The sequence below is a fragment of the Halichoerus grypus genome, chromosome 13, assembly GCF_964656455.1.
Source record: "Halichoerus grypus chromosome 13, mHalGry1.hap1.1, whole genome shotgun sequence".
NCBI lineage: Eukaryota > Metazoa > Chordata > Mammalia > Carnivora > Phocidae > Halichoerus > Halichoerus grypus.
The window spans coordinates 26,493,193-26,519,613 of NC_135724.1; the positions used below are offsets into that span (position 1 = coordinate 26,493,193).

At 41.6% G+C, this 26,421-nt stretch overlaps 1 protein-coding gene across 1 annotated transcript in view; it reads right to left on the reverse strand.

Moving 5' to 3' along the window:
• KATNAL2 (katanin catalytic subunit A1 like 2) overlaps positions 1-25,921 on the reverse strand; it is a 36,734-nt gene extending 10,813 nt beyond the window's left edge. Inside the window, exons 1-11 of the mRNA XM_036107619.2 lie at positions 25,780-25,921; positions 24,406-24,448; positions 21,252-21,369; positions 20,027-20,125; positions 17,878-17,976; positions 17,592-17,669; positions 14,028-14,126; positions 11,902-11,965; positions 11,587-11,705; positions 6,410-6,501; positions 4,139-4,249 (exon numbers count right to left, since the gene is read on the reverse strand). Of these exons, the coding sequence (XP_035963512.2) occupies positions 4,139-4,249; positions 6,410-6,501; positions 11,587-11,705; positions 11,902-11,965; positions 14,028-14,126; positions 17,592-17,669; positions 17,878-17,976; positions 20,027-20,125; positions 21,252-21,369; positions 24,406-24,448; positions 25,780-25,852 (995 nt within the window). The 5' untranslated portion in view covers positions 25,853-25,921. The remainder of the gene's footprint in view (positions 1-4,138; positions 4,250-6,409; positions 6,502-11,586; positions 11,706-11,901; positions 11,966-14,027; positions 14,127-17,591; positions 17,670-17,877; positions 17,977-20,026; positions 20,126-21,251; positions 21,370-24,405; positions 24,449-25,779) is intronic.
• Between the last annotated feature and the right edge of the window lie 500 nt (positions 25,922-26,421).

Genomic DNA, 26,421 nt, shown 5'->3' on the forward strand with positions numbered 1-26,421 from the left:
TCTGTTCCAATAGCCTCAATAAGAACACAGTATCTCCTCATAGATGGACTTGGGCAGTATGTAGCCAGGGGCTTAAAAACCATCCACGTCCTTTTTATACAGTAATCCTACTTCCGGAAGTCTGTCCTCAAGAAAAAACCCAACTTTTGGTCAAAGATTTTTATTCAAGGAAGTTCATTTCAGTGTTATTTATAATAGAGAAAAGTTGGGAGCATCATATATGTTCAACAGGAAAGGAATGATTAACTAAATTGTGGCATATTCACATGTGGGAATTTTGGACAGCCATTACAAAATCCAATTTTCAAGGATTATTTAATGACTTTGGAAACGTTCTCACTATAAAGTTAAGTAATGAAAGCAGGACACTAGTGGGAATACAAAATGTACAACCTCTATGGAGGGAAATTTGGCAATCTCTACTATAATTTCATGCCCATTAACCCTTTGACCCAGCAGTTCTATTTCCAGGAACCTATCCCAAAGATACACTGGCAAATACACAAAGTGATATATGTGCACCATTATTCATTACAACATTATTCATAATAGCAACAGTAGGAATAACCCAAATGCCCATCATCAGGTGATTGGGATAGATTATCATATGCACAAAATGGAACATACACAGCTATAAAGGGAGTAAAAACTTTCTGCTTAGAATATGTTGTTAAAAAAAATCAAGATACAGAACAATTTATATAATATGCCACCTTTTGTGTAAGTTAACCAAATTCAATTATTTTGGGGGTTTTAAAAAAAACCCTTGAGAGTTCATCTGTGGGGCATGTGACAGTTTGTTTCTATATAATGTCTGTCACTTACTTTTGTTCAGTGAGTCTCAACTGGGGATGATTTTACCTCCTTTTCCCCCCGCCACCCGCAGGGAACATTTGGCAACGTCTGAAAGCAAATTTTGGTTGTTACAGTGGAGGGTTGTGCTACTGGTGTCTAGTGAGGAAAGGCCAGAGATGCTATTCAGCACCATACAGTGCCCAGGACAGCCCCCACAGAGCATTATCTGGCCCAAAATGTCAGTAGTGCTGAGGTTAAGAAATCCTGAATTAGCACTTCCATCTCAGGCCAGGTGTGTACCATCTTCCTCATCAAAATATTGCTGTCATGAGAGTATTGGTATTATTACTGAGAAACTCTTCCATACACAAATACAAAATATATCTACATATTAGGATTAAGTGATTATTAATTATATTAATGTTAAGAACTAAGATTTTCACAATTAGAGAAAAGGTACAAATATAATCAAATAATTTAACTAAAGCTCTTGTAATCTTAAATTTGGATGGGAAATACTAGTATGAAGTCATTATTTGCTTCTTTTTAAAACTATGTATTTCCCTAGTTCTGCCCAATTAAAAGGCCAAGAAGCAATGAAAACCCAGTTAGCAAGGAGCACCCCGTAAGATTGCAATCTCTAAATATTATTTTTCCCACTAAAGGATACAATGAGCGCAATCCAGACAGTTTAGATGTATTACAAGACAGTCTCCCTGACAATCAAGTCAATGGCAAGTGGGAAAAAAGGGAGAGGAGGTATGTTCTAGATTAAAGGAGACTTAAGGAAAAAACCAATTACAAAGTTCAAACCTTGTTTGGATACCAGTTCAGTAAATTAATTGTAAAAAGACATCTTGGAGCAATCTGGGAAATCTGAATGTAAATTGGGTATTAGATGATATGGAGGAATTACCGTTAATCTTGTTGGGGGTGGTCATGGCATTGTACAGTAATGGAAGAAAATGTCCTTTTTTTAAAAGATGTATATTGAGGTATATTGTGAGAGGTGACATGACGATAGGGACAGGACAATCTGGGCTATACTTTAAGGTCCTGCAGCAAAACGAGGGATGGGGCAGGAATAGATTAAATCAATTGGGCAAGGGCCACCTGGGTGGCTCAGTCGGCTAAGCGTCTGCCCTCGGCTCAGGTCATGATTTCAGGATCCTGGGATCAAACCCCATGTCGGGCTCCCTGCTCAGTGGGGAGCCTGCTTTTCCCTCTCCCTCTGTGCGCGCTCTCTCTCTCAAATTAATAAAATCTTTAAAAATCAATAAATCAGTTGGGCAAGATGTTAGTCACTGAAACTGGGAAATGGTGGGTGCTTTTTCCTCTTCTTTAGTGTCTGTTTGGAATTTTTCATAATAAGAAGTTTTTCTAGAGCCCAGCACTGCTCAAGGATGGGTCAGAAAGAACATATTTGTTCCAAGGTACATTGTAATGATGCAGGCAAAGCTCAAAGCATGTGCGTATTTGTCAGTTACCATGATGAGGGGCAATTCTTTTGGAAAAGACTTCTAAGCTTTAATATTTGATTGCCTTTTTTTTTCCTTCTCTGATCATTTTATTTGGGGTTTACCAAAAACTGATCACCTAGGGGAAATTGTGGCAGCACAGTAACTTCCTCAACAAAGTCCTAGGTATTCACTGGGAGTAGAAGGTTTTCTGTTCCTGTAGAAAATGTGTCGGTCCCCCCAGGGTGCACAGACGTTCCCAGAGCCATGCACAGACCCTCTCCAGCTGACTCCCACATCACCTGGGACAGGAGTAAAGTGCATATGATCAACCCTATTTCAAATGGATGAAGCAATGGAGATTCTTTCTCTGAGGGATTTCACAGTCACATTTAAATGACAATTCTCTGCTTGGACGTCACTTTAATATTTGTATATAAATACCTCTATCATGAACACATAAGTGCTGATCACCTTACACATTAGTGAAGTCTTACAAATTTAAGGGGAGGTGGAACCAGGTTGAAATTAGGAATATATTTAAAATAACAGATTACATGCGAACATAACCATCTCTTTTCAGTGACTTCTTTGGGAGCCTAGATGACCAGCAAGAGAAACAACAGAAGAGTTTCTCTTTTGTCTTTGCATGTGGAAACAGAAATGGTTGGGGTAGGGGGGAGAGTCGGGGGATAGTGTGACAAGTCCCAGCTCTGTTGCAGATTTGCTATTGACTTTGGGTGGATTGACCTTCCTTGTCCTTGCTCCCTGTCTGTGAATGGGAAAAACAGCACTCCTTTATCTGTCTCCTGTCTTACCTGAAGCTCAAAAGAAATAATGTATGTGAAAATATTCTTGGAACTATAAAGGGATTATAATTATTTTTTTAAATATACTCTCCAAATAGATATTGTTTTTCCCTAGTCAACCTCTCTTATTTCCTAATTCCACTTCTAGAATTGTTCTTAAACCACTCTGGGATACAATTTAAATAAAAGACTCTGAGAGTAGATTATATTTTCAATTAGAGATTATTTAGCTTCCTATTTACTATGCAACATTAAAGATTTTCCTCCTAATTTAAAAAAAAGTTTGATTTTAATACTGTTAAAGTATAAACATACTATTTCTGGAATATTCCTTGAATCCTGCCTGAACACTTTGGCATTTTATAGTTCTCTGCCAAAGCCCTGCTCAAATATAGTGAATAATTTGACTTGAAACTCAAAATGTCCATTTTATTTTTTGAAAGATTTTATTTAGTTATTTGAGAGAGAGAGAAGGAAAGAGAACACAAGCAGGGAGAGGGGCAGGGGGAGAGGGAGAAACAGACTCCCCTCTGAACATGGAGCCTGAGGTGGGGCTCAACATGGGGCTCAATCCCAGGACCCTGAGATCATGACCTGAGCTGAAGTCAGACACTTAACCAACTGAGCCACCCAGGTGCCCCAAAATGTCCATTTTAAATATTGTTAGTGGTAGGCCTGGCCTATGTTCCTTCTATTAAGGCAGATTCTTTCATGGTACAGATAGCAAGGACTGAGGACTTGACCAGGAAAGACTTCCGATTAATCCCCCAGGGCTGGAACCAAACAATGAGCCTTTGCCCAAAATGGTCAACACAATGTCTTCATCTGTACTCAGTGGCTCATGAAAATGTATTCAAGGGGCACCTGGATAGCTCAGTCAGTTAAGCATTAGACTCTGTTTTGGCTCAGGTCATGATCTCTGGGTTATGGGATAAAGCCCCACATAGGGCTCTGCGCTCAGCAGGGAGTCCGCTTGAGATTCTCTCTTTCCATCTTTCTCTGCCCCTCTAGGGCATTTGCTCTCAAATAAATAAATCTTTTTTAAAAATGTATTCAAACTGTAACAAGATCTCTTACCATGGCAGGTTAGAGGCTGCTAAGACAAACACGAGATCTTCTGAGCGAGCCAGCCCATCCATTTGCACCAGTAACTCTGTCTTCATTCGAAGGCTTCCTTCATGCTCTCCCCTACAGAGAGACACAGAGGTGAGATTCTCCCAAGACGTGGAGCCTTTGCTTCCAGGACAAGAGTAGCATTCACATCAATGACTCGGTGCCTGTAGAACAGGTTCCCTGCCTCATTCTAAGGAGCCACTTGTACTAGAGTTGGAGGAAACAAGCAGTTTGGTACTATTTTCACATAGAGGGTGATAGAAAGGAAGTAAATGAACATAATGACCATATTGAAAAGAAAACCAAAGGCTGGCAGTGAACTAGAAAACAGCTGAAAAGTAGACAGCCCTGATGGACTTAATGCAGCCAGGCTGTCTACCTGCAATACTATCTGCCCTTGGTGAAAACAGTGTAATTGAGAAGAATCCTTTCATTTCTGTAGCGGGCATAAAAGTACTCTTATACACAGTATTTCTTTTAGTATAATTTCTGGATATAATCTATTGAAGAAGAGAGATGAGCTACTACAATGAATCTATTTCATTCTCTTCTAATAACCAAGATAATGACATGGAAAGTATGCTTTCCTTACACAGCAGATTGAGGCTGTCTTCTGTGCAAATTCACCTTCTGAGCCCCACCTCCACCACGGCCAAAGACCCTCCCAACAAGAAGGATCTCACTACAGGACCTAACAATCTAAATTGGCTCTAAATACTGACTACATTCAGCAGGCTCTCCTTCCTCTTCGAAGACTTGTATAGATTGAAGTAAAAGGACAAAAAAATGCATTTCTCGGACCGCACAACATTCAGCCTCTCATCTCTGCGTGTGTATGGTGGCAGCATCAATTAGGTATGTGTTTCTTCAAGAACTATGCCACTCAAAATCAAACTACCTTTCTTAAGAGAAAGGAGAGTCTCACAGTAGAGTTGTATATTTATTTAGCATTTACTCATAATTTTTCTCTTAACATCATATGACCCACAAAGTCTTCAGAGCACCTGCCCTTATTCCCTGACCCTTTGAAGACTCTACTTTTAGGGTCCAAGTTCCAGACAAGGAAGCTGACGTTTGGGAGCACACCCAAGGATAGTTGATGAAGTTTCCAAATTAGCACATTCAAAGCTGTGGGGAAGCCTGGGAGTGGAGATGGACAGAGCGAATGAAGCCCAAGTGCACAGGTCACTATGGTAAGGCAGCCAGGTGGGCCGGGTCTTCGCAGATGGGGTGAGCACTAGGGTGATCTGCGTGATGGGTGCCCAGCCGGGTGCCTGTGCACTGGTCTGCTCCCATCAGGTCCTGAATAGAAAGACAGGGTGTCCCAGCCTGGGGCTGACTAGCACCCATTAAAGCCATGGCAATTTTCCCATTTAAGTCAGTGCTATCAATGCCATGCCTCTTGGGTGCATCTTAATGGTTGCTTTGCCGTTAGGAAAATGATTTTCAATAAGTAAAATTTCATAAATTATATTGTAGTTATACATCCAAGAAGCTAAATATTTGCCTTTTATTACTACTAGTTCTTCCTTGATAATGGACCATTAGAGGCCATTAATAAATGCAGCTTTGTTGAGATTGCCCAGAGACGTGTTCTTCTAAGCCAGGTTTCGTAAAAAGTTTCAAAGAAGAATACTTCTGACTAAGACAGAAAGACTTTCTTAAAACACACACGCACACACACAGAAGGCTCACTGCAGTCTGAGATGTGTTCTTTCCTGCTGGGGACATTAGTGGACACTTAATCTTTAGAGATGACATATGTGACATATTTAAAATCAGGCTGAGCCACAACCTGATGTCACGGAGAAGTGGTGGCTTCTCTGGCCTCACACACCTTGTCGAGGGCTGCCTCTCGGGACTTGGCCTTTGCAGCCCCATTCCCCGCAGGCAGCCCCTCTGGCTCCAGAGGACGTGGTCACAACAGCTATTTTGAGCCAGCAAGACCGTTATGGCAGCCTGGGATCATGGGGCTGGGTGATCTTCAGGCCTGAAAACCACTCTGTGGGGAAAGGGGGAAGGGAGGATGACATTTCCTCCGGTTATAAAAACTACTTAAATCAGCTATTCAGTTAACAGGATCTAATTTAAAGACCTTTCCATGTGTCTGCAGAAAATTTGTGGGCTTATTAATAGGCTCATTCTGCTGGTAAATGTCGATGGGCTTCCGACCATCAAACACACTTACAAGAGGAGAGAAGTGATGACCAAAAAAAAAAAACCCCTGTCTGTTACCCAGGAGCCGTGCCTCTCTGACTCATCACTGACTCCAGCTCGTCCAGGAAGATGGTGGAGGGGGCGTGATAGCGGGCAAGTTCAAATAACACCTGGGTGGGAGAAAAGCAACCACATATTCAAATTCATATACTTAAGTTCAAGTTCCCTGATGCTCCTAGAGATTAAAAGCTTAGGATGGCTGTAATATTAAGCATTTATGCTGCACTCTGTTCTTTCACAATAACTTTATAATCATTGCAATTATTTCTCCTTAACACAACCCCATGGATGGTCCAATTATTTCCACTTATCACTTGATAAAATTAGAGACAGAGAGAGTTAGTGGTGAGCTCAAGGTTACTAATCATAAATGGGAGAGCTTAAGATAAAACTCAGTTCCTGAGCTTCTAGTCAGTTAGTTAGCCCCTGAGACTCCCTGCCAATTGTATGTTCCATATGGACACAAAAGCCTTGGAATGTTTAAACTCATTTGATGATTTTCCCATAACCTTTAGGGACAATGAAGGTTATTCTTAGAAGGAAGGATTGTAGGGAGAGGATACAGTTCCAGTCATGGGTAACAAGGCTGAAGAATTTTGCCCCTTTCTACTCCCCATATTACTCCTTGGGGCCCCCATTCCACTCCAAACATTGTTGTTTGGTAGGCTCAGATACTCGAAGGCAATTCCCAATTGAATAAAATGTTTCATTCCAAAATAAAATATTATAGACTGAACAAGAACAGGAAAGCAGCCTGCAAAAGAACAGACATATAAAAACAAAATAAAGAGCTCTAAAGGGAGATGTGGTGGTGATGAAAAGAGTATAAAAAACTAAACCTTTCTTTTTTTTAACCTTGAAACTGATCTCTTGAGCACCATATATAATTCTTCACTGGTTGATCGGAGAAAGCAGTAGAGATTTAGAAAAGAATAGAGGTTCTTTAATAGGCATAGGGGATTTATTCTCCATGTCACTTAGCACTAGCAAAGCATCACAGAACAAATAAGAGGAGAAGAGCCCAGAAAAGGCCAGATTGCAGTTTTTATGAGTAGTGGCAGGTTATCCCTTACAGGTCTCCCTGTCACTGAGTGGGAAATTCCTCACCTTCACCACTGCGTGCACGTATGGTACATCCATGCTCATCCTCAAGTATTTTCCTTTCACAGAATCCTATTTCTGTGAAAGGAATAGGATTCTGTGAAAGGAAAATACTATTTCTATTTGGTCATCACATTCAGCCGAGACAACTGGCTCAGCCTAATGAACTGAGAGAACGGTATCAATGCTGGGACACACATCACAAATGCCTTTTAGACACAATAGAGACCCTCTCATTAGAAGCCAGTAACTTGTTTTCCTTATCACAAAAAAAAGCCCAAATATAACTGATATTAAGGATGATTACAACAGCAGCAATCTTCCCAATGAAAAGTGGAATATCAGAACTCTTTAATAGAACCACACATGTTTTTAAGGTGCTCCCTAAGGTGCAGAGAGACCAAGAGGCTCTACAAGACCAAACACCCAGTTGGAAGGAGAACCACATCTGGAGCCTATGTCTCCATAATGACCACGCCACTGCTCTTTCCAGTGCCAGAGAATATATAGAATTCCGGGTAAGTGCTCTGGAAGCATTAGTCTAAAATTTTCAAAAGTACTTGGAGGAAGTTAAATCATATGATTGGGGGGCAGGGGGAGGGTGTTGAAAGATGTAAGCACCAACAGGTGTGTGCATTTGCTAAAGAGACCACTCAACTATTCAATAGCATCAATTCCTAGGAGGCAAGAGCATTAGGAGGGGAGGGAGGAACATAACCCAAGGGTTCCCTATAAATAACTCTTTAATTGGAATAGAAAGAGAAACAAATGGTAGGAAAGTGTCTCTAACTTAGAGGAAGGTCCTGAAGGGCTCTCTTTATCTGAAAACTTCATAGTAAAGATCTTGACAGCATGACCAAGATTTTCCAGGTGAGGATCTTTCCAAGAGCTCAGAAAATAATTTCTGAAAGGATAGAAGATGAGATCCTTTAAAGTTAGCAGAGGTGGGTTAGCCTGGTGATGGGTATTGAGGAGGGCACGTTCTGCATGGAGCACTGGGTGTTATGCACAAACAATGAATCATGGAACACTATATCTAAAACTAATGATGTAATGTATGGGGATTAACATAACAATAAAAAATTAAAAAAATAAAAAATAAATAAATAAAACAATAAAGTTAGCAGAGGTTATCTATTTTCCTGTTGAATTATTTTTTTAAATATCCAAAACCAAAAATGCATTTTGCAGAAAAAAAGAAAATACAAATATCTTCTAAACCTATAAAAAGATGCTCAAGTTCATTCAAAATTAAATAAATGCATATTTGAGCACTGAAATATTACTTTCACTATCAGATTGGCAAAGATTTTTAAATTTAAGTACTGCAAGTGTTGGCCAGGGTGGGGGAAGCAAATGAGCAGTGCACGTCATTGATGGGTGTGTAAGCTGGTGCAACGCTATTGTCAGGTAATTTGGCAATCAGTGATTTTTCATTCTCTCTGACCTAGCAACTCTACTTCAAAGAAATTGTCCTACACTACTACGTATGCAAGGACACGTATATAGTAAGATTGTTTACTGTAGCTTTGTTCATGATAGCAAGAGACTAGAAACAACCTAAATGTCCATTAAGAAAAGACAGGTTAATTACATTTTGGTATACTCAGGCAATGAAATGCCTTGCAGACTTATAAAAGAACTGTTCTGTCTATAATAGTGTGGAACAACAGCCAAGTTTTATTGTTGAGTGTGGAAAAAAACCAAAAGGTATACAAGGTTATGTGTCGTATGTTCCGACTTGTATTTAATAAGGAAGGGAGATATAGATGGAAGTTGTTGATATTAGTATAGATATAGATAAATGTCCTGAAAGGCTTCTCTAGCAAACTGTAGTAGGGAGAGGGCTCAAGGGTCTGTATTCCCTTTTGTACCTTTTTTTTTTTTCAAAAATACTAGATTTTTTTTTTAAGATTTGTTTATTTATTTTAGAGAGAGAAAGAGAGGGAGCGTGAGTGGGAGGAAGGGGAGAGGGAGAGAGAGAATCCTCAAGCAGACTCCCTGCTGAGAGTAGAGCCTGATGTGGGGCTTGATCCCAGGACCCTGAGATCATGACCTGAGCTGAGATTATGACCTGAGCCGAGATCAAGAGTCGGCCACTTAACTGAGCCACCCAGGCGCCCCAACACTAGTTATTTTTTTAAAATATTTGGGAAAGGAAGGGGAGAAATTGGGGGAGGAATCATTTCCTCACCCTTAGAATTCTAACAAAATAATACTGAAGCAAAGGAAAACTATAGTTAAATAAAATGTTCACACAGAATGGAGAGTCCTTGTTAAATGACTTTTCTGGCTATCCAACATTAAACAAGACAATTCTTTTAGTAGTTTCAGTATTCATTGAGAATATTCATAAAAGGGGCGCCTGGGTGGCTCAGTCGGTTGAGCATCTGCCTTCGGCTCAAGTCATGATCCCAGGGTCCTGGGACAGAGTCCTGCATTAGGCTCCCTGCTCAGTGGGGAGTCTGCTTCTCACTCGGCCTTTCCCACTGCTCATACTTGCGCATGCACATGTGCTCTCTTTCTTTGAAATAAATGAATAAAATCTTTAAGAAAAAAGAATATTCATAAAATATTTGAATTTATTCTTCTGTTTAGGGAAGTCCTGTCCAGGGAATATAATGTAATCTTTCTTTGAGCATCTTGCAGTGTTTTGTGCTCACAGTTGTAAACACCACTTTTCGTGACAGGAGATGAATCTAAACTGATTCTGGGGGCATCTCGTAAAAGTTTTATTGTTCCTCAGCACATAGAAATGGAATGTTAAAAAAAAGTCTTCAGGCTGATGAAGATTTTATAGTTAGTTGGATTTTAGCTAACTGAAATCAAACTAACTAGTATCACATAGAACCCACAAATTTGGGGCACCTGGGTGGCTCAGTTGGTTAAGCGACTGCCTTCGGCTCAGGTCATGATCCTGGAGTCCTGGGATCGAGTCCCGCATTGGGCTCCCTGTTCAGCGGGGAGTCTGCTTCTCCCTCTGACCCTCCCCCCTCTTATGTGCTCTCTCTCTCTCTCACTCTCTCTCTCTCTCAAATAAATAAATACAATCTTCAAGAAAAAAAAAGAACCCACAAATTTAGGAACAGGTAAGATCCAACCCCACCTTTAGACCTGATACTAAGGTAGACTCAAAAAACAAAGAAACAGATATCAACATGGATTTCCACAAATTACAATCTTGAAGGGGTGATAAGAATTTATAAAAACTTACACATTCGAAGTAACTTGAGAAAAGTATCAAAGTAATAAATAATAGGTCATTTTAAGTAAATCAATCCTATAAAAATATTCTGACTTCCAAATAAGCCATAATATTTTGAGAATGAGTCATCCAAGGGAATGTAACTTAAGCCTAATATTTTAGAGTAAATTCTTTTCAGAAAATACATGGTATTTACATTGACTTAGTATTGATTTCTTACCAGTCATTCTACAGAATTCAACTATTTAACAGGACTTCTGAGAAGGGCCCACCTTACAGTGAGGTGTAAATCATAAACAGATATTCTCTTAAGGTGACTGGAAAGTATAGTAAAATTTTATGACGTAAAATTTTATATTATATTTTACATAAAATATATTTTATATTTCTCTCCTAAGGAGCGGAAAAAACTGTAAGGCTATGGGGCACTGTGGAGGAAGGTTGCTCAGGGCATCTGAAAAAATAATTGTTTTCAATTTCTTGATTCTTTCTGAGAGTATCTAGTGTAGGGACTAGCATATGGTAGTAGCTTCTCAATAAATGTTAACTGAATATACTGCACATGCTTAATAATAAATGCTTCTTGAATGAAGAAAAAAATATTCCACTTCATAAACAACCTTTGTCCCAGCTTCTGTTCCTAAGCTACAGGAATCAAAAAAGGACTGTTGGTCACATTCCTGAAGGAAAGGAGATCATGTTCTGCTGATGGGGACAGGATTAATATCCACATATAATAGTCAACCCATCTCCTGGGCTTTCGGTAATCAAAATCCAGGGTAAATTCTAACATATAAATCACTTAAAAACAAATAAGCTCTAACATCATTTTGTACCATCGTATTCTCCTGGAGCTTATTCTAAAAAAGGCAAAATCAAGAATTCCTACCCGAACAAGTTTTTCGGAATCCCCTCTCCATTTGCTGACAATGGTAGATGCAGAAATGTTAAAGAAGGTGGTTTTGCATTCCGTGGCCACAGCTTTGGCTAGTAAAGTCTTGCCTGTACCTAGAGACACATGGGGATAAAACATGAGTGACACCTGAGCTCCATCTCCCTGCTCACAGATAGAAGTCAGTCTCACAAGTGAAAAAGGAGGTGGTTACCCAGCGCTCGTCAGCCTCCGGCCCGGATGAGGACAGGTAGGGCAACTCATCCTCGGCACACCCTTGATATCAAGACCAAAACAGAGAGATTCCTTTACCTGGAGGGCCATACAGCAGCAGTCCTTTCCAGGGAGAAAGGATTCCTGTAAACAGCTGTGGGTACTGTGGAAACAAGGAACAAAGATGAGGTTTGGCATCAGTACATCAGCCCGCACACGGTTAGCACAGACAAGTGAAGGAAGCTGGAGTGAAACACGGCACAACTCAGAGAGTCAGGTCTTCCTTTTCTTAAGGCTGGCTGCTTCTGTTTACATCTTATTTACCCCAGTTTTACTTTCACACTTAATAGCCATGCCTGGCTTAATTTTTGTGGCTTTTTAAAAGAGCAATTTTTTTTTTTTTTTTTTAAGGAAAAGAAAGGCATATCCAGGTACTTTCCCGCTCCAGTAGTTATTTCCTACATACATAACATCATTTCCCCCGGAGTTCTATGTACAGGGCAATCTTTTGAATGTTGTGAACCAGGAATACCCTTTAAGATAAACACTAAAACCAACAACAAAGGTGTATATTAATAAAGCACAAAGCTATGGCAAAGCCTGATTTAGAAGTTGGGAACATTCAGTGCTGAATGCATTATGAGACAAGGACTCCAAACAGGACACGTGTGGACTTCAGTGATTCTCTCTCATTAGTTCAAATTCAGACAGTCTGGAGGGTAGGGAGAGTGGATAGAGAACAAGGGAGAAGGAAAAACAATAGTAAAGTTGTAACGAGCTACTGGTTTCTTGCTGATGCCGACGCCATCACATACAAAGCTTCTAACACCATGGAGTTAACATATCCAGAGTTTCAATGAGATGTTCTGTCCTTTCCCAGGAGACTTGTACTGTAGAGCTGCTTAGAGGAAAGGGTGAATAAACTTCTACGAATTCTGAATGCCAGTATATTCCTTACCCCCATGTCTGAACACAGGAAGAAAGTGGGGGAGACCATCCAAATTTATTGATTTTTGTCTCATTAGAATAGAAGCAACCAAAAATCAGGGGCTGTGTGGGCTCAGTGGTAAGAATCAATAGATTATTCAATACAATAAATGTGTTATCTTGACTTTGAGAGGTCACAGAAAATGGTCACAAATTATCTGCAGCTCCTTCCACCAAGAGGCAGAGTATATTTCTGCCTCTCAGTAGAGTATATTTCTCCACCACTTGAATCTGGACTTGGCCTTGTGATCTTGGCCACTGAGACATTAGCAAATATAAGAAGAGACTTGGAAATATAAGGACTATAAGAAGAGACATGAAAAATGCTGTTGGATTGAGACCTCGCCTTTCTCGCTTCTGTCTGGGAAGTGTGTGTCGCCACAGGAACAAGACTGGGCCTGCCTGCTGGAGGATGAGAGGCACGTGGACAAGTCTCAGTCGTCCTGTCTATCGCAGCTTTCCCAGCCACGCCGGCTGGTGCCCCAGACATGTGAGTAAGCCCAGCCAGTACCAGGTGGAAAAGAGATGAGCCGGCCCCACTGAGCCTAGCCCAGACTGCCTACCGCCACAATTGCACACAAATAAATGATTGTTGTTTTAAGGCACAACGTTTTGGGGTGGTCTGTTATACAGCCAAAGCTATGTGGTACACAGACCTTCTCGTCACCACAGTCATAAACCCGACATGGAACGTCTTGTTTTCCTATTTTCCTTCCTGTTTCATGAAACGCTCTGCACAGAGACTTGTTGGGAAAAAGCAGTAAGCATAACATGATGGCTTTACTGGCCAGTGCCCTGGAAGGGGCTGTTAGTCTTCACAAAAAGTCAAAAGCAGAACCTCAGATGATGGGGGTACTGGGGGGGGTAAGATCTATAGAAATAAAGTGAGAGGCCCTCTCTTAGAGGAGGCCTTTCTACTATAATAAGTATATTTTTAGGGAGGCAGGCTAATTTGAACCAATCTATAGTAACTGACAAATCATCTACATTACAGTCTTAGATCTTAAATGATCACTTGAACAGACCTGCCTTGAACCAATATGTAACATGATTTCAAATTGCCTGCAATCGACAGGGCCTTGGCACTCCAGTGTTTAACCAAATATTGTGACAAAGGCAAAAAGTTAACTCGATGACAGAAGAACAGCCTGCCCTTCTCTTCCTGATGGGTGCATGACATACAGTTTGTCCAATGGATAATGAACAGGAACAACCCCCAAGAGGCTTCCCATCCTTACCCTGATAGGGTACACAACAGCTTCTTTGACTAACTGCTTGGCTGCATCGAGTCCAATAATGTCATTCCACTTTATGTTTGGATTATGGAGATAAATGTCCTGCAATGCACATTTGATCATTTTGTTAAAACTAATGTTTTCCTCCACAGCTGTAATAAACACAGGAGCAGCAGAACACTTGACTTACAATAGGACATAAAGTGCTGGTGATAAAAACTCCCCATATTAGATATATGTATATATACGCATTGTAATTATGGGCTAGTTCACCAAATGGATGCCATGAACATATTCCGTGATTTTCCCTGAAGAAGAGATTGATGAGATAATACGGTACTTTTAAGAGGAAACAAAATCTCCTAACGATGGACTATACCTGTCTTCAGTCAATAGCAAACCATGCTGATTTATGACTGTAATCAAAGAAGCTACAGAATATGCCTTCAAATTACATTGGCTTTTACTGCAAAACAGAGTTCCCAGCCAGGGCCTGGCCTCGCTTGCTCCTTGATCTCGCAAACGCTTTCTTAATTTGTGGCCTAAAAGAGATAATGCTCCTCTGAAACCAATTTCTCTTTTTCCCTAGTGATCTCTCCCTACTTTCCGTCAGGAGCAATTGCTTCTACAGAATTCAAGGAAGCTAACAAGCAAGCAAAAGCGCGGTTTGCCCTCTCCTAGTGGAGCCCTGTAGCAGCCATCTGGGGCAATCAATTAAGGTAGCTTTTACTGATAACTAATTTACAGTTTCCAAACTTCAATTCCACAGGATGCCTCAGAACAGCCACTCAGGGCCTTTCTCAGTAGGGGCAGTTCCAAGCATACTGAGTATCTAGTGTTACATCAGAAAAAGCTTCCTTTTAAAAGTCATTCTGAGTGATGACAGAACAATCTGGTAACTATTTTTATAGTCATTTAATTTTTTTAAAGATCTATTTGTTTATTTGAGAGAGAGTGTGTGTGCACCTGAATGGAAGGAGGGGCAGAGAGAGAGAATCTTCAAGCAGACTCCCAGCTGAGTGCGGAGCTCACCGCAGGGCTCAATCTCATGACCCTGAGATCATGACCTGAGCCAAAACCGAGAGTGGACACTTAGCTGATTAAGCCACCCAGGTGCCCCTATATTTATCTAATTTTTAAATAATACATACACATCGTTCAAAATATAAAAATATGTTTTGGGGAGCGCCTGGGTGGCTCAGTCGTTAAGCGTCTGCCTTCGGCACAGGTCTTGATCCCAGGGTCCTGGGATGGAGCCCCACATCGGGTTCCCTGCTCGGCAGGAAGCCTGCTTCTCCCTCTCCCACTCCCCCTGTTTGTGTTCCCTCTCTCGCTGTCTCTCTGTCAAATAAATAAATAAAATCTTTAAAAATAAATAAAATGAATAAATAAATAAAATTTTAAAAATTTTTTTAAAAATATGTTTTTTCAATGCTGGTGAGATGTTATATCCCCATCCCTGTCCCCCATCCTCCCACAACCCTTCCACCATGACTGACCACTTTTATTAGCGAAAATATTCATACGAGTGATTTTGGTAGTGCGTAATAGGCATGATCCATTGATACAGCGACAGAGAAAGGACTCCATCTTCCAAAATCTTGGGAGAACGCCCCGTATTTAGATTGTGGATCTGCAGGATAGCCCACCACCCACTCACATTCTTATTACCACACTTTCTTAGGAAAAGCTTGGCACAGAGTGGGGATTCATCTACCATGGAATTCAAAGCATCCATAGATCAGAGCAGTATTTCTTGCCCTCGTCTAGAGCTGACATTGAGTTCCACAGAGCAGTGTTTAATTTCCCAATAGGAAGTTCCTCCTTATAGCAACAAAAGTTATCAGTCATGAGGTGGTGATCTCCCCATCACTGTAAGCATTCAAGCAGAGACTGGATGACTACTTCCCATGGTATTGTAGAAAAGATGCTGGGTGGAATCATTTTGGGCCACTTCTACTCTATAACTCTGTCATCACTAGTCATGTCTTTTTGCAGAAACAGTAACGAGACTATTGATTTTTAAGGGCATTAAAATTTTTTTTTCTCTGCTCTCCTTTGCATCCTAATTACCACAGCCTGGCTCAGACCTCATCCTCTCTCACTAGTAATAACTTGGGAGCTGGTCTCCTCATCTCCATTTCTTTGATATCCAGCCACCACACTGTCATTAGGACAGACTAAAAGCACATTTGAGTATCCCATTCTCCCAATGGACACCTTTCAAAGATTTCCCATGTCCTACAGGCCACTTCCAGCCCTGGGCTAGTGCTCACTATGCCCCTTACTTGGCCTCTCTCTGCAGCCCCCTTCCCCACCACTCCTTGCGGCTCATTCAGCTCAAAGCTGTACAATTTCCAGGTATGTTGTTTGGTCCAGAACCCTCCACCCTTCCTCTTGTGCATTTTCATGTGCCTATTTCTTATGTATCTTCTTTCCTAATGCTTTCCCTACCCTTTGGCACAAAATACCCCTCCTTTATGTTCTCCAAGTGCACCTTACCCATGGGATGAAAGACTTTTATAGGCAAGGACTGTGTCTGATTCGTTCATTTTGTGTTTCTAGCCCCCAGCACATGCTCGATACCTAATAGGGGCAGTAACAGCGGCTGAACTGAACAGCCAGAGCTAGGGAACCCTTAATTACTGCAGAATATCTGTGCATTTTTTGGAGCATATTAAACATCTCTCTGAGTCTGCTTGGGTTTCAGTCTTTCATTAAATATGAGATTGCTGGATATCAGATAAGTACCCTATAACTCAGGAATCTATTCTGTTTCCAAGGAACTTGCTCAAAGTCACATGGCTAGAAAGAGAAGGATGTAGAAATCAAATCCAGCTCAACTGATCCCAGAGCTGATTCCAGTCGTTAACCATGAGACTTCACTGTTTTTAAATTCTGGAGGGTAGGGAGGTGGGTGGGGGGATGGGATAATGGTGACGGGCAGTAAGGAGAGCATGTGATGTGATGAGCACTGGGTGTTATATGCAACTGATGAATTATTGAACTCTACATCTAAAAGTAATGATGTACTATATGTTGGCTAATTGAATTTAAATTTTCTAAAAAAAGAAGAAATTAAAATAAATTCTGGAGGGTAAGCTTAAAAATCAGTAGTCCAGATGATAAGCTCTTTCCTGCTAATCTTGTTTTTCATGGAAATTTCCAATTATGAAATCATCAGACTCCCAACATCTCTGTTTCTAGACTTCGACTGTTTAAACAAGACACAGGCATGCTCTTTCCTTCTCTAAGAGGCTTTCTTTCCTTAACTCTTGGCTCTGCTCTAAAACCTTTCACCTGTCCCTTCCTTTCTAAGTCTTTTTCCCTTTTGGTTTTCTTGGCCTCTGTAGTGAGATGGTGGGCTTTTTGTATTGTAATTTTATGATTCTATAATTTATTTATCATGCATTATTGTGCCTCTAAACAATATGAGTGCCTTTGCAAGTGGGGGCACTTTATAAATAAATGATCATATTTATTGTTATTAATAAAAGAAGCAGCCCACAATGTTCCAGGAGCCCCAATCCACCTCCGTAAATTTGTGAATTGAATATCAGATCTTACCCGGCTCACCACGGCTGCCAATTCTCGCATCTCACTATTCATGCCAATAAATGCACTCAGAGGTTTCAACAATCGTTCCTGATGATAGGAACAGAAAGCTTTACGTTACAATATTGCTCATAATTTAGAAAGCAAAACGGGGCGTGGATCTCGGTGACATAAGTGGTGGCAGGTTGCTGTGACCTTCGATTTGATCTCAAGGTTTCTCTGGACTCAAAATTATATTTCTGAAGTTCATCTAGATGTTGGTAGTTTGCCAGATGAATGTCACATCTTAGCCACTTACTGAGGGGTCGGGGTTACAGTCAAAGCTGTTCAGGCCAAGTTCGCTGGTTGCTCCTTTGATGGCATCTGTGAGTAGCCCTCGGAAGTCAATGATTTGGCCCTGAAAGGGAGTAATGGTTATTTCCACCATTAAAACATGGGGGAAGACTATCCCTAATTGCTCAGCTTCAGTCAATCAAGACACATTTATGTATCCTGGTATGTAGGGCAAACTTAATGTGAGGCTTTAAAAAGAACCTGCACTAATCATAAACGAGATGATTTCTTCAAGTTGGGCACTCTAGAAAAAAAAAATTAAGTTGCAAATAAACTCTTCAGAATGAAGTTGGTTTGAATGAAAATTCACAAGCATTTTTCTGACACAACGCCCTCTGCTTGCTTACAGGTCTGCCTCCCCTACATTGTCTGGTCCTGGGAAACATCCCCCACACAGGAAGAACTCATTTGGCGTAAGAGTAACGATAGCTCCCACTTACTAACTATCATGTACGTTCTCCACTCAGTAGAGTCCCATCTAACAAGTGGCTTAAGGCCAGGATTCAAACCCAGATATCTGTCTCCCATACTCCTCCCAGCGCCCCCTTGACTTCCCCACAGGCAGAAGGAAGAAGGAAGGATGCGTGCAGAAAACGAATAATAGCAGCAGTCGGCAGCACTTACTGAGTGCATGTTATACGCCGGGCACTATGCTAACACTCTCCATTCATGATATTTAAAGCAGACACTGATTATTTCCATTTTCTAAATAAGAGAAATGAGGCTTGGCAAGATTGAACAACTTTCCCAAGGTCACACAGCTGGGTAAGTCTGAGCAGGGTTTTGAACCTAGGCAATCAGACTAGTGCCTTTAAGAACACCATGCCTACTAAATTTGTAGGGGGGCTCAGGAACCCCGAAGCTAGGGGCCCTAACATAGCATTGATAGACCCATCTTGGAGATGGGCCCCTGGCCATATACCCTTGTTCAATTTATGAACATTTGTAGTGCTAGGAAGAAAACCATCTACATTTTAACCCTGAGGACACTTCTGCTGGAAAGAGAACTTATAACCAGACTCCTTCAAAGGTTAAGTGCTGGGTTAAATAGTCCCTTCCTTGTGACCTGATCAGAGACAACATTCATATCAACGTGAGATGTTCACGGGAGAAACTAGGGCCACAAAATTACTAGGCCAAAGTGGCTGAAAACACAATGAAAGTGGCAGAGGTGAACTGGGAAGTATTTCTCCGAGGGAGGCACTGATCTGAATGCATCATCTCCAGCGATCACCTGTATAATTGAGGCCCTCCCAAGGAGCCAGTTCAGGCCAATGAGAGCTCCCTTCATTTCCAGGGAGAGGCTCCCAGCTTCCCCTCCAAGCACACACAGCCAGAGTCTCGTTTACCCAAGAAGAGCCGGCCGGAGGTAAATCTGAAGTCCTGTAGTCTGAGAACTTGCCCAAAGAAAGAGAGATGGCTCTTACAAGAAATACAGCCCCTGAAGTTATAATCAAGAGAAACCTGTTGATGTTGATACTGCTTCTTCGCATCTCCAAAGGACATGTGTTAATCTGCTTTTTGCCTACATCTACCCAATCAGTCTTTTCTATTTGAGCAGCTCTTATTTATGAATCAAGACGCGAGGTTCATTATGAAAGGGATAGAGATATCTATTAGGGACAAGATCCACCCTATTTGAACTGAGGTTTCACGGTTCACGTGAAATGACAGTTAAGCCTAGAGCCACAGCCCCAGGGAGACCGGGTGCCATCACAGGTCAACCAGCACAGGCAGGGAGGAGAAGGATGAGGACGCCGCCGTAACTCCTTCAATAACGCAGAACACCAGCATTTACCGTTTCAATCACAGGATGTCCAAGCTGACAGTGACGTTAGAAGCCATCTCTTCCAAACCCCTGAGTTTACAAATAGGGGGACAGAGCTTCTTAGAGATGGGGAGTTCCTTCAAGACCATTCATCCAGAAAGGAGATTCAGACCAGAACCCCAGGGCTCTAAGCCTCCCCCAGTGTTCTTCTCAGCCCACCTCATAGCCAGGCTCTGACCATTCTATATTAGCTTTTCTATGTGACAACAGTAACATTTTTTAATTTTCATTTTTAGAAAGAAAAGGGATTTCCCCTTTTGGTGCTAGGTTCATGAATTCCACTTACTTTTTGTGGGCGGACGTTTTCTTCTCCACTGCCTTTGTTGATTCCTGATATACTCAAGCCAAAGTCAGCACTCTCCACGTGAGAATTAGTGACAGCCTCCTGAAGAAAGAGGAAGCCAGCGGGAAGTCAGCCATGGAAAGCAAGTTACAGAGGCTGGTAGAAACTGCCAATTCCATCGTCCCAAATCACACATGGGTATCAGTTCAGTAGATGGGAACCCCATGTGCCACTTCTGTGCAGCCCCAACTAGATGAGTTCGCTGGCTGCCTGCGCCATGTGGGAAGAGCTGTCGCTGGAAGCCATGGCTCCAAGGAGCTTTTCCAGTGGAGGAAACCACGGTGCCTCAACCCAAACCCACTCTGGCTTTTCTCCTGTGACCAGAGGTGTTTGACGCTGCGAGTGGCTGAGTTTGGAGCTGGAGCAGAGTCAATAGTCAGCCAGCCACCTGTGGAATTCTCTTGCCCCACCTTCACCTCCCTTCCACCTGAGTCAGACTACACTGGCCAGAGCTATACAACCTCTTTGAGAGTGAGAGATTCCTTCTGACAATTGAGTTTCATGATTACTCCTTTCTCTCCCACTGGGCATCTCTGACATCCAGTCTTCCCATTCCTTTTCTCAATTTCAATTGGTTCTCTTTCCTCTGAAACCTGGTATGTTTGTCCCAACCCAGGGAGGTTCTAGTTATGGATCCCCTGAGTCAGGAGCCATTGATCTCACCCACCTGCTGGGCTCTCTCCTCTTGCTGCCCACCCTATATCCAAGATGTCCAGTGTGGAGGTCCGGAGTGGGGACCAACCATGTGTGCTTTGGAGAAACCCAGTCATTCCTGAGACTATCCCTGGCCTAATCTAAGGAGCCCGGGGATGTGCTTTGGGACAGGAAGACTTGCCACCTACAGTTACCACAAATGGGATGATTGAGCATTGTAGCAACCAGCCCCCCTGCTTTGACTGGGCCCAGGGCTAACCCCTCAAAGCCTGTCACCCAGCACTCTGACCAGAGGAAAGGCTAGGGGGAGGAAGGAGACCTCCCACTCAAATTAAAAAACATTAGGAAGACTAGAGATTTGCCTGTGGTTTTAATCCAGAAGAAAATCTACAATTTAACAAAATCACACAGCATTTTAAAAACATTGTCCTTAAATAAATAAATGTGACTTTTTTCTTGGAGCTATTTCTCAGCCACCTGCAATTTTATCAATGCCAAGCAAAGCTGTCCAGACCTGTTTAGGATGCTCCTTATGGAGGGATTTGACATCCCCTGACTTCCCCACTGTGGTTCTGGACCGTGGCCTCTGCTGACTGATCTTGGGAAGATTTTGACAACTGTCGCTCATCACCCTAGGGGAGGGAACAAAGACCTTGGAGGGAATTATTCTAACCACTTAATTTAAGGTAACTAAACAACTTGTGTAGCACATTTTAAAGAAAGAGTTCTAGAAAGATAGGCAGACGTACCACAGTTGGGCCCTTCCATCTTCACTGCCCTCCCACCCCATCCATTTTGGCTCTGACTGGATCCAGTCTACCCCTTGGGTTCCTCCAAGACTAGGCTAGAGGATCCACCTCCCCCCGGAGGCCCCTGACCTCCTCTTCATTTTCCCTCATGCCACCTGTCTCCAGCCCTTCTGCACATAGCTCTGTATTCTCAAGAACACATGGCTTTGCAAGCATTTCTCCAACGTTTCTTCTCATCTTCCTTAAAGAACAGTATGCAGACCAGGGGACAGGTTGTGGGGATGAAGGAGAAAGCCTAGGGATTTGCCAGTGGTTTTGATCCAGTGTGCTGGGTGTACCTAGAGGGGACTTGTGGAACGGAAGCAAACCTTACCTCATCTCTTTTGTCACAGATCTTCATATTTGCAAAACAAATGCTCACCAAATATTGTTCACTTAAAGCAAAACAAATTGATGGGCTGGAAGTCAGATAGTGGCTACCTCTGGTGGCCATGGGGAGTATTGGTTGGGAAGGGAGCCTGCTGGGGGGTTGCTGGGGTGGTGGCACTTACAAGAGTATATATGTGTTTGACTGCATATATATGTATATATGTGTGTTTGACTGCATATATATGTGTATATATGTGTTTGACTGCATATATATGTTATATACATCAGTGCAAAAGTAAAATAAATTTGTTCACGAGGTCCTGTCCATGAGACCTAAAAATTCAGGATTGGAATATTGTTAGATAGGAGATAACATTAGAGAGAAGCAGGACTGCTTGAGGGGCACAGCATGAACTCCCACATCAGAAGCTGTTTGGTTTTCTCAGTTCCTTTGTCCTTACATGTGAGATGTGTTTGCGAGAGTTTCACTGGAAGCATTTCTCCCATGTTCTACTGGGTCTCAGAGAGCAGCTATTTCTCCATTTCTTTGTGGGAAAGAAAAAGTTGTTTGTGTCTAATATAAACACATAGGTGTGTGGCCAGCAAGACCACCCACACCAATAACACCACCAATGTCCATACACAGTGACCCCAGTGTTGACCCACTGGAGTGAGTGTCATAAGAGGTAGACAGCATTTGTTTTTCACCTGTAAATTAGGAATAAAAATGCCTGTCCCTCAGGCCTTTTGCTGGCACAAAAATGAAATATCTATGAAATGAATACCAAACATTTTACAAGTGCGAACTCCTATGAATAGCATTGATTTAAATGAAGTGAGGTCATATATATATAGTTAAACTTGCCTAACATCATTGCGGGGCTGGCAGGGAACTGGGAGTCTGCTTCCCCTCTTTGATTTCCCTTTAGAGGCAAGTGATTCACAGATTTGCTTTAACACTATCAAAGACAAATGCTTAAAGTGCAAAGCAGTACAATTCATTTCCCATCAGCTCTAACGATTGTAAAATTCTTCCTAATATGGAACCAAATTCACCCCACTGTAACTCTAGTTGCCACTTCCAGGTGTGCCCTATGGAATTCTACAAAGAAAGCTCAGCCTTCTTTAAAGAGTGAAGTCTGGTACCATGTTGTTCTAGGGGCACCTCCTCCCCAAGTCTTCCATTCTTCAAGCTAAACATCACCAGCTGCTCCAGTCATTTTTAAGGTTACCTGGCTCCCAGATTCATCCTCATCCTGGTCATTTTTCCTTTGTCCACTATCTTCTGACCACAATAGAGTCACCTCCTATTTTGTGGATACTGTATTTCTATCATTGCGGCCCAAGACCACATTGGCAATCACATCACGTTGTTGAGTTCCCACTGCGTCTGTTGTTAACTCAAATTTCTGGGTCTCTGATTTTGTAATGAGGGAGCTATTTGTCTTAATCTTTAGTTAAAGCTTACACCTTATTTTGTTAAATTTCATCTTGTTATTTCGAGCCCATCTTCCAAATTGTCAAGATTTTTTGGCATCCTAATTCTGTTATCCATCACATTAAATAACCATTCCTCCACTGGGTCATCTGCAAATCTGTAACCTGGGAGCTTGCTCTCTGGTGTGAGATGCCCAAATTAGGAGAAGGTACTTTCATTTGTTAATAGCAAGTCTCATGACACAACCTCTCATTTCAATAGCTATCTTCAATTATAAAATTATAAACAAACAGCGTTCATTAATTTCCTAATTATCCTTCTTAACTCCAACCATTTGCTGTCTGACCTCTATGCTTGCCATGTACAAACATTTACTCAGAGAGGAGCTGAAGACACCCAAGCTGCCAAGCTCCATCCCTAAAGAGAAGCAAAGTGCTCAGAAGACATTCACTCATGGAACATTCTGCCAGGTAGAGAATGCTGGGGAAGTTCCAGGTATGAGCATGTGGCTGAAAAATAATCAGAATCCAAATGCATGCCGAAGCTGGCCTCTTAAAATGCTCCTCACTGTTTCTGTTCAAAAGTAGTTATCATTCATTGTCAGAGTCTGACTAGCTTTATGGAAACTATAAGTAAAAGGATAACACTTTGGTCAAAACAATAAAACTGTTCCTAAAGAATAGCACAAAGCAAAGTTAGCCTCAGGTAGAGCATTATTAAGAATATTATCATGAAGCATGTGTGGGTGCTCCCTACGTGTGGGGACCTCACTTTGTGTCAGAAACTTGCTCCAAGCTGGTGAGTAGCAGAGCCAGGAATTGAACCTGGACCTTTTCATCTCTAAGGTCTGTACTCTTCATAGCACAGAGCCTCGAAAGGGCACCAGTGAATGCAGTTATTTGTGATAAAACCAGGAGAACCAACAGACAGTGACCCATATCCTGGACATCTGTAACATGAGGAGAACCCATGGTTGGGCCCACCAAGGTCACATGATCATAGTCTGCAATTGCTGGTAGACAAACATGGAGTTGAGCTGGAGAATCTTCTGGAAAGGGATCCCACAAACTCCTAGAGTTGGGTTGGTCAAGATGAATTACCATTCATTTTACCTTCTGGTCTTCCCTCCACTTCTTGGTGGTAAATTATTTTCCGCTGTGGCAAAACAAATAGTGGGAGGAAAGGGAAAGAATTTAATTTTTTAAGAGAAAGTCATTTGTCAGGTATGTTTGTCCTTTCACATTGTTCTTAAAATTTGTGCTACAGCCTTGTGGAATCCAGGAGCTTTAAGCTATTCTCATGTAGAAAGAAGTGAAACTACCAGCAAAGAGAAAGAAGCCCGTGTTTCCCGAGCATTTCCACACAGAGGAGGACCCCAAAGCCCTCAGCTATGAAACGTGTTGGAAACCATGAACCTGGTGGCGGCGTCAGTGTGGGCCAGGTGACAGGAACCATTTCAAGTTTTCATAAACTTGACATTTTGCTGTGTGATCTCTGGGACACCAGGGCGATTGCATGAACATTTATCAGTACTCTGCCAGTTTACCTTAAAATAAACACATTGTGTCCAATATCCCAGGAGACTATGGTTCCAAGTTAGATCAGAACCAGCAATCTAGAAATTAGATCGTGTCAGTGATAGTCCTGGTGGCCCAGTGGTTAGGCGTCAGTGCTTTCTCTGCCAAAACCCAGATCCAACAACCAGCCAAGGACTTGGAGCTCTGAACGTTGCATTGGAAAGGAGCTCAGATAAAATATCCCTTCCAGCTAGGAGATTCGCCCCAGCTATTTTTAATTGACATTCCTCTTGGTTTCCTGGTCCCCACATGAAATGTTAAAGTCTGTGGCTTAACAAGTGCCTTGTAAATAGGACAATGATCTCCCTTGGTTTATAATTACTTCCCCCACTTACAGACGTCTAAGATAATGTTACTACAAAACATAGGGCCTTCACTTTAGATCTTTCCTCCAGCCAGCCTCCTTGACTGCTAACCTATACTGGGTCTTTGCATTATATTGATCATTATCTGGATTGATGGCTTTCAAAAGCATTTCATTATCTATACATGAGCTATTAGCTTCACCAATACTCATTTTCATGTTATTTTCAAGATAGATAATAGGTCTTCCTAACAACAACAACAAGAAGTCTTCTGTCATTTATCCTCTTCCAACAGCTCTTTCCATCTCTAAAGAAATGAAAGTAATGTTGGTCTTCTAAAAAATAACTGTGATACACTGGGGTCTTGCTTTCCTTGTCCGAAAACATACATTCCTTGAACAAATACCAACATGGCTATAGGGACATCACTGCCCAGACAATCACGTTTACATTGTCTGTACAGGACCTAATAGAGGCTACACAGTCTTTCCAGTCTATTCTTTCAGTAGAGGGTGGCGGTAGCATCTATCTGGGAATACAATGAGGAAGAAACACTAATCTTAAAGATGAGAGAAAACCTTATTTCTAGAAAATAGCCATGTACCTGTGTCTGATGCCTTTTTGACAATTTTGGGGTATTTCTGAAATTTTACAAAATAATAGCTCTCATATTCCATCAAAATAGTTTCAAGGTCAATGTTGTCACAAACTTCAAAGCGTCGTAACCCCAGTTTAGTTTCTTGCTCCAAAGCATTGGCTGCATCAATATATCTGGCCATTTCACGAAGAAAAGAAAAAAAAAAAAAAAAAAACGGAAGAAAAAAAGAATTAACTCTGGGTAAAATGAATAACGGCAAAGAGGCATGACAAGTCTAAAGATGTTCAATACAAATAGTAAGCTTATAGTAAGTAGTACATTAGATAACAATTAGAATACATGAGGTTTGCCTATAGAGTAAGGAGCCCCACATACCGTGAGGATATGCACATAGTGTTTTTCAAAACAGTTGCCTCGGGAAGCTACGTACTTACTCTACTGATGTCATCATGGTTCAAAATGTTTTTGGAAGTGCTTAAAAGTCAAATAAGTAAATCAACTAAGAAAATGTCTTGTGCTTTACCTTTACTCATTTTTAGCTTAAAGATTTGACCAACTTGATTGCCTCTTTATTCACCAGCAATCGTTTTAGATAACATCAGGCAATTGATAAACCCAAATTCAACCCCAAGAGGCAAGATTCACCAT